At 48.2% G+C, this 13583-nt stretch overlaps 1 protein-coding gene across 1 annotated transcript in view; it reads left to right on the top strand.

Moving 5' to 3' along the window:
* The window catches only part of SLC5A5 (solute carrier family 5 member 5), a 31751-nt gene that overhangs the window by 14870 nt on the left and 3298 nt on the right, over positions 1-13583 (top strand). The window contains exons 6-13 of the mRNA XM_060275431.2: positions 200-340; positions 4701-4830; positions 6417-6505; positions 8224-8336; positions 8782-8852; positions 10646-10732; positions 11063-11268; positions 13372-13475. Of these exons, the coding sequence (XP_060131414.2) occupies positions 200-340; positions 4701-4830; positions 6417-6505; positions 8224-8336; positions 8782-8852; positions 10646-10732; positions 11063-11268; positions 13372-13475 (941 nt within the window). The remainder of the gene's footprint in view (positions 1-199; positions 341-4700; positions 4831-6416; positions 6506-8223; positions 8337-8781; positions 8853-10645; positions 10733-11062; positions 11269-13371; positions 13476-13583) is intronic.

Below are 13583 nucleotides of genomic sequence, written 5' to 3' on the forward strand. Positions count from 1 at the left end.
TTTGGCACCATCTCGGGGGGGGGGGGGGGTTTCCAGAGACAGTCTTATCTCGAATTCCAGGATGCTGGATTTGGCAGCCCATTGGCCTGATCCAGCAGCCAGGCTTTTTCTCATGCTCTTGTGGAGCCTCCAGGGCCAGAGGCAGTCTACCCTGATTCCTAGGTCTTACTTCCCACATTCCTCCTCTCTGCTTCCCCAGCTTTAACCTGGATCCTCGCAGCCGCTACACTTTTTGGACCTTCATCTTCGGCGGGACGATGGTCTGGCTTTCCATGTACGGCGTGAATCAGGCCCAGGTCCAGCGCTACGTGGCCTGCAAGACAGAGAGAGAGGCAAAATTGTGAGTTTGGTGGAAGGGGAAAACCTGAAGGGTGGGCTTATTTAAGCACTGCTGTTCGACAGTGGAATTTGCTGCCAAGAAGTGTGGTGGAGTCTCCTTCTTTGGAGGTCTTTAAGCAGAGGCTTGACAGGCATATGTCAAGAATGCTTTGATGGTGTTTCCTGCTTGGCAGGGGGTTGGACTGGATGACCCTTGTGGTCTCTTCCAACTCTATGATTCTATGATTCTATGACACCGGAGGGAACTGAGAAGGGCATCTTTTCGCAGTGGACCAAGCAGAGACCCCCCAACCCAAAAGGGCTGTATATGTGTGTCTGATTTTCCTAGAAGCTGCCTCTGAGCAGCTTCCCAATTCCCCGTTTCAGAGGGAACTAATAGAAAATAGAGAAAAGCTGATCCTATTTTCACTGAAGAAATGTTGGAGGGGCCGGAGGCAACTGAATCCCCAAAGTGGTGGAGGCTGATATACATAATAAGGAATATCAATCAATCAGTCAATCAATCAATCAATCAATCAGTCATAGACCAGCAGTTTAAAAAAGGCTAAGAATACAATAGTTGTAAGAATAAGCCGGATAAAAGCAGGGAGACGAGTCGTTAACCAGCAAGAATTTTAGTTGTTACTAAAATGATGGCAGAAAGTGAGGAGGAATTAAAGAACCTTTTAATGAGGGTGAAAGAGGAGAGCGCAAAATATGGTCTGAAGCTCAACATCAAAAAAACCAAGATCATGGCCACTGGTCCCATCACCTCCTGGCAAATAGAAGGGGAAGAAATGGAGGCAGTGAGAGATTTTACTTTCTTGGGCTCCTTGATCACTGCAGATGGTGACAGCAGTCACGAAATTAAAAGACGCCTGCTTCTTGGGAGAAAAGCAATGACAAACCTAGACAGCATCTTAAAAAGCAGAGACATTACCTTGCCGACAAAGGTCCGTATAGTTAAAGCTATGGTTTTCCCAGTAGTGATGTATGGTAGTGAGAGCTGGACCATAAAGAAGGCTGATCGCCGAAGAATTGATGCTTTTGAATTATGGTGCTGGAGGAGACTCTTGAGAGTCCCATGGACTGCAAGAAGATCAAACCTATCCATTCTTAAGGAAATCAGCCCTGAGTGCTCCCTGGAAGGACAGATCGTGAAGCTGAGGCTCCAATACTTTGGCCACCTCATGAGAAGAGAAGAATCCTTGGAAAAGACCCTGATGTTGGGAAAGATTGAGGGCACTAGGAGAAGGGGACGACAGAGGACAAGATGGTTGGACAGTGTTCTCGAAGCTACGAACATGAGTTTGACCAAACTACGGGAGGCAGTGCAAGACAGGAGTGCCTGGCGTGCTATGGTCCATGGGGTCACGAAGAGTCGGACACGACTAAACGACTAAACAACAACAACAAAATGATTCGAAGAAGAACCATGTGTCTGAAATACAAGATTCATATAGAAGAGGGTGAAAGGTTGTTTTCTGCTGCTCCAGAGAAGCGGACACGGAGCAATGGACTCAAGCTACAAGAAAGAAGATTCCACCTAAACATTAGGAAGAACTTCCTGACAGTAAGAGCTGTTCGGCAGTGGAATTTGCTGCCAAGGAGTGTGGTGGAGTCTCCTTTGGAGGTCTTTAAGCGGAGGCTTGACAGCCATCTGTCAGGAATGCTTTGATGGTGTTTCCTGCTTGGCAGGGGGTTGGACTGGATGGCCCTTGTGGTCTCTTCCAACTCTATGATTCCATGATTCTATGATTTCATAAAATGAATTATAATAATGCCTCTCCAAGACTTGCTGTCCTGATTTATCATGATTTTCCTGCGGGTAATAGCAGATGCAGAGAATTGTGCTACATTGTGTGTAATCAGAGGGCTTCTATCTGATAATAGGTATTTTAAATAGAATGCTTCAGATCTCCCTGTTGTTGTTTCTTTTAAAAAGAATTGGGGTAATGAGCTGTTTGCAGAGGTTGCAATTAAAAGGGCAATGGAATAATACATTGTCACTTCCCATGTCACAGGGAAATAACCACTTTTAAACAGGGATAATTAAAGAACCTTTTAATGAGGGTGAAAGAGGAAAGCGCAAAATATGGTCTGAAGCTCAACATCAAAAAAACCAAGATCATGGCCACTGGTCCCATCACCTCCTGGCAAATAGAAGGGGAAGAAATGGAGGCAGTGAGAGATTTTACTTTCTTGGGCTCCTTGATCACTGCAGATGGTGACAGCAGTCACGAAATTAAAAGACGCCTGCTTCTTGGGAGAAAAGCAATGCCAAACCTAGACAGCATCTTAAAAAGCAGAGACATTACCTTGCCGACAAAGGTCCGTATAGTTAAAGCTATGGTTTTCCCAGTAGTGATGTATGGAAGTGAGAGCTGGACCATAAAGAAGGCTGATCGCCGAAGAATGGATGCTTTTGAATTATGGTGCTGGAGGAGACTCTTGAGAGTCCCATGGACTGCAAGAAGATCAAACCTATCCATTCGGAAGGAAATCGGCCCTGAGTGCTCACTGGAAGGACAGATCGTGAAGCTGAGGCTCCAATACTTTGGCCACCTCATGAGAAGAGAAGACTCCCTGGAAAAGACCCTGATGTTGGGAAAGATGGAGGGCACTAGGAGAAGGGGACGACAGAGGATGAGATGGTTGGACAGTGTTCTCGAAGCTACGAACATGAGTCTGACCAAACAGCGGGAGGCAGTGGAAGACAGGAGTGCCTGGCGTGCTCTGGTCCATGGGGTCACAAAGAGTCGGACACGACTAAACGACTAATCAACAACAAACAGGGATCTTATTATTTCTACCTTTGAGGAGTAGGGAAGGTAGAACATTAAATCTGGTTAGCATAAAAGCTTTCCTATATTTGGGGATGGATAAATTTGACCCAGGTGGCGCTGTGGTTAAACCACTGAGCCTAGGGCTTGCTGATCAGAAGGTCGGCGGTTCGAATCCCTGTGACGGGGTGAGCTCCCGTTGCTCGGTCCCAGCTCCTGCCAACCTAGCAGTTCGAAAGCACGTCAAAATGCAAGTAGATAAATAGGAACCGCTACAGCGGGAAGGTAAACGGCGTTTCCATGTGCTGCTCTGGTTTGCCAGAAGCGGCTTTGTCATGCTGGCCACATGACCTGGAAGCTATACGCCGGCTCCCTCGGCCAATAATGCGAGATGAGCGCGCAACCCCAGAGTCTGTCACGACTGGACCTAATGGTCAGGGGTCCCTTTACCTTTACCTTTACTAAATTTGACATATAAGTTGGCATTGTAAAGGCTCCCACATAGCCCTTAATCAGGAATAATCCGAGGTGACTTTTCACGCTGGGGCTAAACATAGACTTCCCACCCCAAAAGGGCTGCATTTTTGTGTCCTACTGTATTTACTTGGAAGCTGTTGGCTGTTTTCTCTGGCCAAGGCTTCTGAGATCCACATGGCAGATCCCGGGCGCCTGCCAGGTAGTTGTATTACTCAGTGTCCTTGAGTCTATAGACTCAAGCTATTTTCTGGGGAGGCTCGATAACCTGGGGGCACCCTTTTGGCCACCCCACCCAGGTGCCAATCTCGCAGCCCCACAAAGCTATCAGCACCTGGCTGGGCGGGTCCACAGAGCAGCTGTGCTGGTCTGATAAAAAGGTTGGCTGCAATAGATTGGGAGATCCAGAGCTTTCCTGCATAGACCAGGCAAGGTGCCAGACCTCACCGTTTTTAATTCAATCAGGGCATTTATATCACAGCTTTTTCTCCAAGGAGCTCAAGGTAGTGTGCCTGGTTCTCCTCATTTAACCCCCACAATGGCCGTGGGAGGTGGGCGAATGCCTCCAAATGTCAGTTGCTAGAAACCACAGGAGGGGAGAGAGGGCTCTTGTGTTCAAATCCTGCTCCTCTTTGAGGCACCTGGTTGACCACTGTGAAAACAGGACACTGGACTAGAAGGGGCCATTGCCCTGATTCAGCAGAAGCAGAATTGTAGAGTTGGAAAGTACCCCCAAGGGTCATCTAGCCCAACCCCCTTCAGTGCAGAAGTATGCAGCTGGTTCATACGGGGATTGAACCCATGAACTGAAAAGATAGCTCAGTCATCAGAACATGGGACTCTTAATCTCGAGGTCATGGGTTCGAGCCATGCATTGTGCAGAAGATTCCTGCCTTGCAGGGGGTTGGACTAGATGACCCCCAGGGTCCCTTCCAACTTGACAATTCTATCATTCTACAATTCTACCTTGGCACCACACTCTGACCAACTGAGCCACCTTCTGGGCTCCCCATCCCTCATCCAGACCTTTGTAAGATCCTTAATTGCTTAATTTCCCCTGCTCTCCCTGTCCTTGGTTCACATTTCATTTTTGTCCTCTCTGCTTCCCCTCTTTTCTCTTCCCAGAGCTCTCCTTGTCAACCAGGTGGGCCTTTTCTTCATCGTCTCCAGCGCTGTGGGCTGCGGGATTGTCATGTTCACCCTCTACAAGGACTGCGACCCCCTTTTGGCCGGATATATCTCTGCACCTGACCAGGTACCCCTCTGCCTCGCAGGGGGGGGGGTGGCTCTGGGGCTTGGAGAGGGCTTGGAAAGCCAAAGCAAACTGCTTGTAGTACCGTAGGAAAGAACAAAGGGTCGGACAAGCAAACAAACAACCCCAAACAGAGAAGTTCTTGTGATGCAGTCGTGCAAAAATATTACGGGAGGTAGAATACACATGGGAGAAATGAGAAAAAAAGCAGATGGGGTGGTAATTACTGAGGTCTGCTTGTTTAATTTAATAAATTTATTAGTCACCTGGGGGGGGGACCCCATAGAATCGTGGAACTCTTCCAACTTTACGATTCTATCATTCTCCCTGTTAACAATTCCTGCATTGCATGGGGTTGGACTGGGCGACTCTCAGGATCCCTTTCAACTCCACCATTCTATGTGCATCTTGTGGCCCGCTTCAAATCATGGCCATCTCTCCCTGCCCTCCCGCTGCCTCTGAAACAGAATTGAAATTGAAATTGAAATACTTTATTCTCACTTGTACAACTTGTATACAGTGAGATTACACAAGCACACCCCCATCTCTCTTAGTCTTAATTCCCCTCGTTTACTGACGCACACCCACCAAACACGAAAGTCAGTTCCCTGTTGTTATATTTTCATTCAGCAGTCTAACAGCCCATGGATAGAAGATGTTCTTTACCCTGTTGGTGTGACTAATCATACTTCTACCGTATATCTTCTGCCCGAGGGCAGGAGATCAAAAAAGTGTGAATCATCCCTGAGAATTTTCCTCACTCTCCTGAGGCAATGGTCTTCCACGATGTCATCCAGAGGATTCCTGGGACAGCCCATAATATCTTGTGTTATATTAAAGTAAAGGTAAAGGGATCCCTGACCATTAGGTCCAGTCGTGACCGACTCGGGGGTTGCACGCTCATCTCGCATTATTGGCCGAGGGAGCCAGCGTATAGCTTCCAGGTCATGTGGCCAGCATGACAAAGCCGCTTCTGGCAAACCAGAGCAGCACATGGAAACGCCGTTTACCTTCCCGCCGGAGCGGTCCCTATTTATCTACTTGCACTTTTGATGTGCTTTCGAACTGCTAGGTTGGCAGGAGCTGGGACCAAGCAACGGGAGCTCATCCCCAAACTGCGGCCCTCCAGATTTTTGGCCTACAACTCCCATGATCCCTAGCTAACAGGACCAGTGGTCAGGGATGATGGGAATTGTAGTCCAAAACATCTGGAGGGCCGAAGTTTGGGGATGCCTGTGCTATATTCACCACCTTCTGTAGGCATTTCCTCTCCATTGATGTCAAGCCAGCGTACCACATTGTGATGCAGTATGAAAGGGCGCTTTCTATTGTGGACTGGTAGAAGGAGATAATTGAATGTTGATTGACATCGTTCTTTCTCAGTACTCTAAGGAAATGGAGTCTCTGTTGGGATTTCTTAACCACCTGGGTTGTATTGATTTTCCAAGTAAGGTCTTCATCGAGATAAACTCCTAGGAATTTAAAGGAAAAAACTCTCTCCACACAACCCTCCCCGATGTACAGCGGGGCTAGTTCTCCGGAAGTCCAACACCATCTCCTGATTGACACTTTCTCTCCTTTTCTCTCAGTACATGCCTTATTTGGTCTTGGATATCTTTGAGAAATACCCCGGGGTACCTGGACTTTTCCTGGCTTGTGCATACAGTGGGACTCTGAGGTGAGTATGGAAGAGACCCCTTCTTCGCCCCATGCAGAATGCACCCCCCCTCAAAAAAAATAAATACATTTCCTACAAAGGAGACACAAAATTTTGATTCCTGAGTATAGCTAAAGCTATCCAATATTAGAAGCTCTAGGGAAGGCAACAAAATTTCTTTTATTGCATCTGCTTCTGGGGTGGAGTATGGTGCCCCGAAAGTTCCCAGCTCTACCTGGAGGGAGATTGTGGTTTCTCAGTGAGCATTTCCATTTCTTTCTTTTTTTATTTTTTATTTTTAAAAAACCAAAGCTTTATTGAATTTTTTACAGATTACAGAAATAAAGCATAGATGTAAATAAAACGACATTTGTGATTATTTCAATACACTTAAATCCCCGATATATTCCCCCCCATCCCTCCCTCCTATCCCTTCCCCTCCCCTCCCCTTTTACGTCTCAGCCACTGCTATGTAACAATTGTGGGTTACCATATGTAACTCCTTTCATGGTTTGTTTCTCTTTTTCCTCATTTGTTTAATTATTTGAGCCTTTAAATATTTGCATTTTCATTTCTGATATTCTGAGTATTTCCATGAGCACTCTGGTTCAGCGCAGGATGCTGACCTGAAATTCAACAGCCAGCCTGGGTTAGGTTTTGTACACAGAATGGCAGTGGCAACATGTCTTGGGCTCAGCCTGAGGATCTCTAGGGGCATCAATAGGGTTGGCCCCGTGTGCTAGGAACACCAGAAATAGACGCATCACACATCTCTTATTTATATCCCGCCTTCTTTTAGAATGGGACTGGTGTTGGTTTACGCAAATTAAAATGCTGCAGATGGAATGCAAAAAGCGAGGAACATATAAAAATAATCATGAATTTAATAGAATTAAAACAAAATTTCAACATTGCAGGGGGTTGGACTAGATGATCATCGGGGTCCCTTCCAACACTACAGATTCTAATATGAAAAGGATCTATTCCAGGCATCCCCAAACTTTGGCCCTCCAGATGTTTTGGACTACAATTCCCATCTTCCCGAACCACTGGTCCTGTTAGCTAGGGATCATGGGAGTTGTAGGCCAAAACATCTGGAGGGCCGCAGTTTGGGGATGCCTGATCTATTCTAATATGATTCTAATATGAAAAAGATCTATTAAAAGACACGTAATAAAAACAGCACAGCACTCTTAAAAACCGCTTCCTTTTTTTAAAAAAGACCTATTGAAATAGAACAGGATTCACTTGCCAGCAGAAGGTCAGCAAGGAGGGATCCAATTTAGCTTCTCTAGGCAGGGAGTTCCAAGGTTGTCTGGGAGGAGCCACCACCAAAAAGCTCTTCTCCCGCCTTATGGGACGATATAGTCCTTCAGATAGCCTTCAGGATCAGGCCAAAGGATAATCTAGTTCTGCATTTCATCCCTGGAGGGGCCAAATTACCCCAAAGAACCCAGGGATCCAGATAGACAGCCTCTGGCCCTGGAGGTTCCACAAGAGTCGGCCCGCAATGGCACCCACCTGGGAGGTGCTGGAACCGCACTCTGGCATTCTCCGGCTGAAGAAAAAGCACTGCCAGAAAAGCATGACGTGAGCTCTTGGAATTGCTTCCCCGGTGCATTTGATGATAGACTGCTCTTGAAGCTGGAGGCTCCTTCCTAGCTAATTCAGGCTGTTGATGGCTTTGTCCTCTGTGACACATCATTGTAGCAGCTGCCCCTTCTTCCTTCCCTCTGCAGCACGGCATCCACCAGCATCAACGCCATGGCCGCCGTCACCGTGGAGGACCTGATCAAGCCAAACTTGCCCAACCTCTCCCCACGGAAGCTGACCCTCATCTCCAAAGGGCTCTGTGAGTGAAGGGTGGAGGGGGCATCCTCCAAAGCGTGGGGGGGGGGGGCTGGGCTGCCCATCCAAGGAGACCCCTTTGAAACAAGCATAGTTCAGTCAGGAGAGCAGGAGACTCTTAATCTCAGAGTCTTAATCTCAGAGTCATGGGTTCGAGCCCTATGTTGGGTAAAAAGATTCCTGCAGTGCAGGGGGTTGGGCTAGATGACCATCGGGCCCCTTCCAGCTCTACGATTCTACCATCCTAAGCCAATTGTTTTCAACAGATCTACTCCTGAGGATTTGTTCATTTCATAAAATTTGTACACTGCTTGATTGTAAACAAACAAACAAGCAGTCTCCAGAAGGGCCAAAGCACTAAAATGGCCAATGAGAAAAATTAGCAATAATAATAATAATAATAATAATAATAATAATGGAAATTGTGCTTTTATTCTTAACATTTCCAGCACTGATCTATGGGACATCATGCATCACCGTCGCAGCGCTGTCTTCGTTACTGGGAGGCGGGGTGTTGCAGGTAATAATAATTATATTATATTATTATTATTACTATTTATACACTGCCCATCTGGCTCGGTAACTGTCTCCCCTTATGACCCCTCCCTCAATTTCTTCTCTTTCTTCTACAAGGATTTGGCTCATGTGTTTTTTCCTGAAAGCACAATCTGCATTTGAGATAGCAACAGGTTTTTTTTGCAGGCCACGCTTTTCTACCGTCTTCTTCAGGGAGCCAAACTGCTTAAGAACCCAAGAAAAGGCTGCTTGATGAGGCCAAAGCCCCCCCCCCCCCGCCTAGTTCAGCATCCTGCACTCACATCGGCCAAATGTCCTTAAGAACCTGGGAATTGAGATAGACTGCCTCTGGATCAGGAGGTTCCATAAGAAGATCATAAGAGTTTGGCTGGCTGGCTGAGGCCAAAGGGGGCCCATCTAGTCCAGCCTCCTGTTCTCACAGTGGCCAAGTTGCAAGGGAAACCCACAAGCAGGATCTGAGCACAGCTGTTGCTTCCCTATCATCTAGTATTCAGAGGTAGACTGCTCTTGGGCATGGAGGTTCTGCTGTCACAGTTGTCCTCCTTAAGAAGAGCTTGGCTGCTGGATCAGGCCCATCTCATCCAGCACCCTGTTCTCACAGGTGCCCCCAAAGGAAACCCAGAAGGAGGTCCTTTTATGATTCCTGTTGCAGGGAGTTCCCCTAACCCTTCTTTTTATATGTAGCTGTAGAGTCTAGTAGCCACCGATAGCCTCCCCCTCCTCCATGAATTTGCCCCATCCTCTTTCGAAGTCCTCCAAGTCATTGGGCTCTTGTGGCAGGGAGTTCTATAACTTAACCACACGTTCCAGCTTAACTACGCTGCTTGGTGTAGCAGTTTCTCATCGAGCTTGAGAGGGTAGGCTGCGAGGCTTTTAAAAGGACAAATTCAGCCCTTTGCATCAGGCCCTGGGAATGTGCTGAGGACCAATGCAGGCTGATATGCGTTCTTGCCAACAGTCTCCAAGGGGCAGCCCCACATGTGGCGCATTGCAGTAGTCCAGCCTGGAAGCCGCCGAGGCACTGAAGCTGGCAGCCAGGCCTCTCCCTTCCAGTCATGTGTGTTGGTGGCTGGTTTTTTATGATGTAGGAAGTTGATTCTCACGCTCGGCTCATTATTGTCTCGTCTTGTTTCAACAAGGAGGCCACTCCACCCGCCTTTGTAGCAACCAGGAAAAGTTTGCGTTCACAGATGTGTGCACACACGGCTTATCGGTTTCTGCATTGTATCTCATATGCTAACAACTCGAGCTGCATATCTGCATATCTGGGAGCTGATTGGTACTTTCAGATTGCAGCTGTTACCCGTGTCTTAGAGGTGACACGATAGAGGTTTGCACAATTGTGCATGGTGGGGAGAAAGTGGACGGAGAAAAGTGTTCCTCCTCCTCTCGTGACATGAAACTCTCAGACAGCCAACAGAGGGTTTAAGACAGCTAAGAGAAAGTCATTCTTCACAGAGTTAATCTGCAGAACTCCCTGCCACAGGAGGCAGTGGAGGCCACCAACTTTAAAAGGCGGATTTGACCGGAGGCAGTTTTAGGACAGTGTAACAACCTGCCTTGCAGATAGTATCTGAAGAAGTGTGCATGCACACGAAAGCTCATACCAAAATAAAAACTTAGTTGGTCTTTAAGGTGCTACTGAAGGAAATTTTTTCTATTTTGCTTTGACTCAGACCAACACGGCTACCTACCTGTAACCTTCCAGCTTGACAACCTCGTAACAACAACATGCTTACCCTGTCCTTCTCTGCCCCGCTTTGTGTTTCTGCACAGGGCTCGTTCACCGTCATGGGCGTTATCAGTGGGCCCCTTCTGGGAGCCTTCATCCTGGGGATGTTTATCCCAGCTTGCAACACCGTGGTAAGTCCCAAAGAGGACCCGAGAGGATGCTTTTGGGTGCCTTCAAGTCATGAAAGGGTGTTGGAAGAAGGGTGCAACAAAGCAGTAGGATTGGGACAAAAGAACATAAAAATACCCCTAACAATGCAGGAATCTAGATAGACTGCCCCTGGACTTGGAGGCTCCATAAGGACATCAAAGGGTGCCCATGTATCCCAGCATCCTCTTCTCACAGTGGCCAACTGGATGCCTGTGGGGAATCTCCCTTCCTATGGAAAAATTCCGGGGGGGGGGGGGACGGGACTTTCAGCTCAACAGCAGCATAAAACCCAACCTCTCCTTCCTTCCCAGGGGGTTTTGACCGGGCTTCTTGTGGGATTTGCCCTCTCTTTCTGGGTGGCCGTGGGGGGCACCCTCTACCCACCCAGTGCTGCCACCATGGGGGTGCTCCCATCCTACGGAGACTTGTGCCCGCTCTACAATGCCTCCGAGGGAGCTAATGCCACCATCATGCTCGGTCCGCTGCCACCCCGGAACATCACGGAAGTTGCAGACAGGTGAGATGGCTGTTGATCTCTGGTGCAAATTCAAATAAGTGGCTGGGGCAGCCCAGCCAGATGAGTGGGGTATAAGCACAGTGGTACCCCGCTAGACGAATGCCTCGCACAACGAAAATATCGCAAGACAAAAGGGTTTTGTGTTGCGCGAGGCGTCTCACAAGACGAAGCCTTCTATGGCCGCACTTCGCAAGACGAAGCCGCAGAACAGCTGATCTTCTTTGCCTTCTTCCCGCTACAGCTGTCAGCGCGAACCAAAGCGAAGCTCGGGGAAGGCAGGCAGGCGACAACAGCCCCGGAGCTGAAGCTCACTGAGTGCTGCTTGCCGCCCGTCCGCCTGCCTTCCCCGAGGAAGCCCTGCGGCTGCCGCCAGTCCCCCGGACCCATAGGAACGCATTGATTAAGTTTCAATGCATTCCTGTGGGAAACTGCGATTCGCAAGATGAAATTTTCGCAAAACGAATTGACCCGTGGAACGAATTAAATTCGCCTTGCGAGGTACCACTGTAATAAGATTATTATAATACTAAAGGAAAACACAGCAAAGCAACATTTCTTTGCCCAGAGTAGAATTCAGGAGGATTCAGTAGAATTCATTAATGGGGCAACATCATTTAGAATCATAGAATCATAGAGTTGGAAGGGACCACAAGGGCCTTCCAGTCCAACCCCCTGCCGAGCAGGAAACACCATCAAAGCATTCTTGACATATGCCTGTCAAGCCTCTGCTTAAAGACCTCCAAAGAAGGAGACTCCACCACACTCCTTGGCAGCAAATTCCACTGCCGAACAGCAGTGCCTGTAAGAACCCAGGACATTCTACAGTGTGCCTCAATGCACTTTGGTGTTATTCAATGTGCTTACAAGGTATTGCTGAAGGTTCATAACAAGCATAAGAAGATCTTACTGGATCAGGCCAAAGGGAGCCGATTTGGTCCTCACAGTGGCCACCCCCCACACACACTCAAAAAAACCCTACGAATTGTCTGTCTCCAGAGCTGGAGGTTCCATGAGAACATGAGAGGAATCTGATGGCTGGACCAGGCCGAAAGGGGCCCATTGACCCCAGCATCCTCTTCTCTCAGGGCCCAACCAGATGACCCTAAAGGGACAAGCAGGGACAAATGTCAGGTTCTGCACTTAGGCAGGAAGAGCCAGATGCACAAATATAGGATGGGGGACACCTGACTGACTAGCAGGACATGTGAAAAGGATGTCGGGGTCTTGGTGGAGTTGGAAGGGACCTTGAGGGTCCTCTGCTCCAACCCCCTGCAATGCACGAATTTTAGTTAAAGCATCCATGAGACATGCCCCCCCGCCTCTGCTTAAAAATCTCCAAGGAGGTTTCTGGGTCGCTGTGCCCACCCCACCCCCAGGAGTCCCTTCTCCATTGAACAACTCTCACTGTCAGAAAGTTTTCCCTGATGTTTAGTCAGAATCTCCTTTCTTGTAACTTGAAGCCATGGGTTCGAGTCCTACCCTCCAGAGCAGGAAAAAGCAAGCTTGCCCCATCTTCCCTGCGACACCCCTTAAGTTATTTGAAGATGGCTTTCCTGTCTGCTCTCAGTCTCCTCTTTTCCAGGCTAAACATACCCGACTCCCTCAACCATTCCTCATCAGGCCTGGTTTCCAGACCCTTGATCCATACCTGCCAAGTTCCTCTCGGAAAAATAAGGGACCGGACCGAAATTAGCATACCGGAAGTAGCGTCGTGGCCATTTTGGAACTGGGCGGAGCATGCTCAGAAGTGACTTTTGATGCTGCTGTGCCCAGTTCCAAAATGGCTGCCGCACCAGTCGCACTGCAGCCATTTTGGAACTGGGCAGAGCAGCATCAAAAGTCGCTTCTGAGCATGCTTCGCCCAGTTCCAAAATGGCCGTCGCGCCAGAATAAACCGGGGGGAAACAAAAAAAATCTGTTTTTTCGGCTGGGGACAGCTGCAAAAAACGGGGGTTTGCCGGGGAAAACGGGAGACTTGGCAGCTATGCCTTGATCATCCTGGTCACTCTCCTCTGTACTCCTCCCAGATTGCCAGCATGTTCTAGGAGCCAGAACGCATTTATTCCCCTTCCTGTGGATCTCAACATCTCGCTTCCTTTGCAGGTCGGCCATTGCGGATGACTTCTACGCCATTTCCTACCTCTACTACGGTGCCTTGGGAACACTCACCACAGTTTTAATCGGGGTTCTAGCCAGCTGCCTAACCGGTAAATAATATTTTTATTGAATTTTCCATTTTAACCAATTCTTTTAAATGCAATCAGAAAGAACCTCTCATATCTGTTGACACATTCCAAGGCGTTCTTTTATTCCCT

Source organism: Zootoca vivipara, chromosome 6 (genome assembly GCF_965207765.1).
Source record: "Zootoca vivipara chromosome 6, rZooViv2.hap1.1, whole genome shotgun sequence".
NCBI lineage: Eukaryota > Metazoa > Chordata > Lepidosauria > Squamata > Lacertidae > Zootoca > Zootoca vivipara.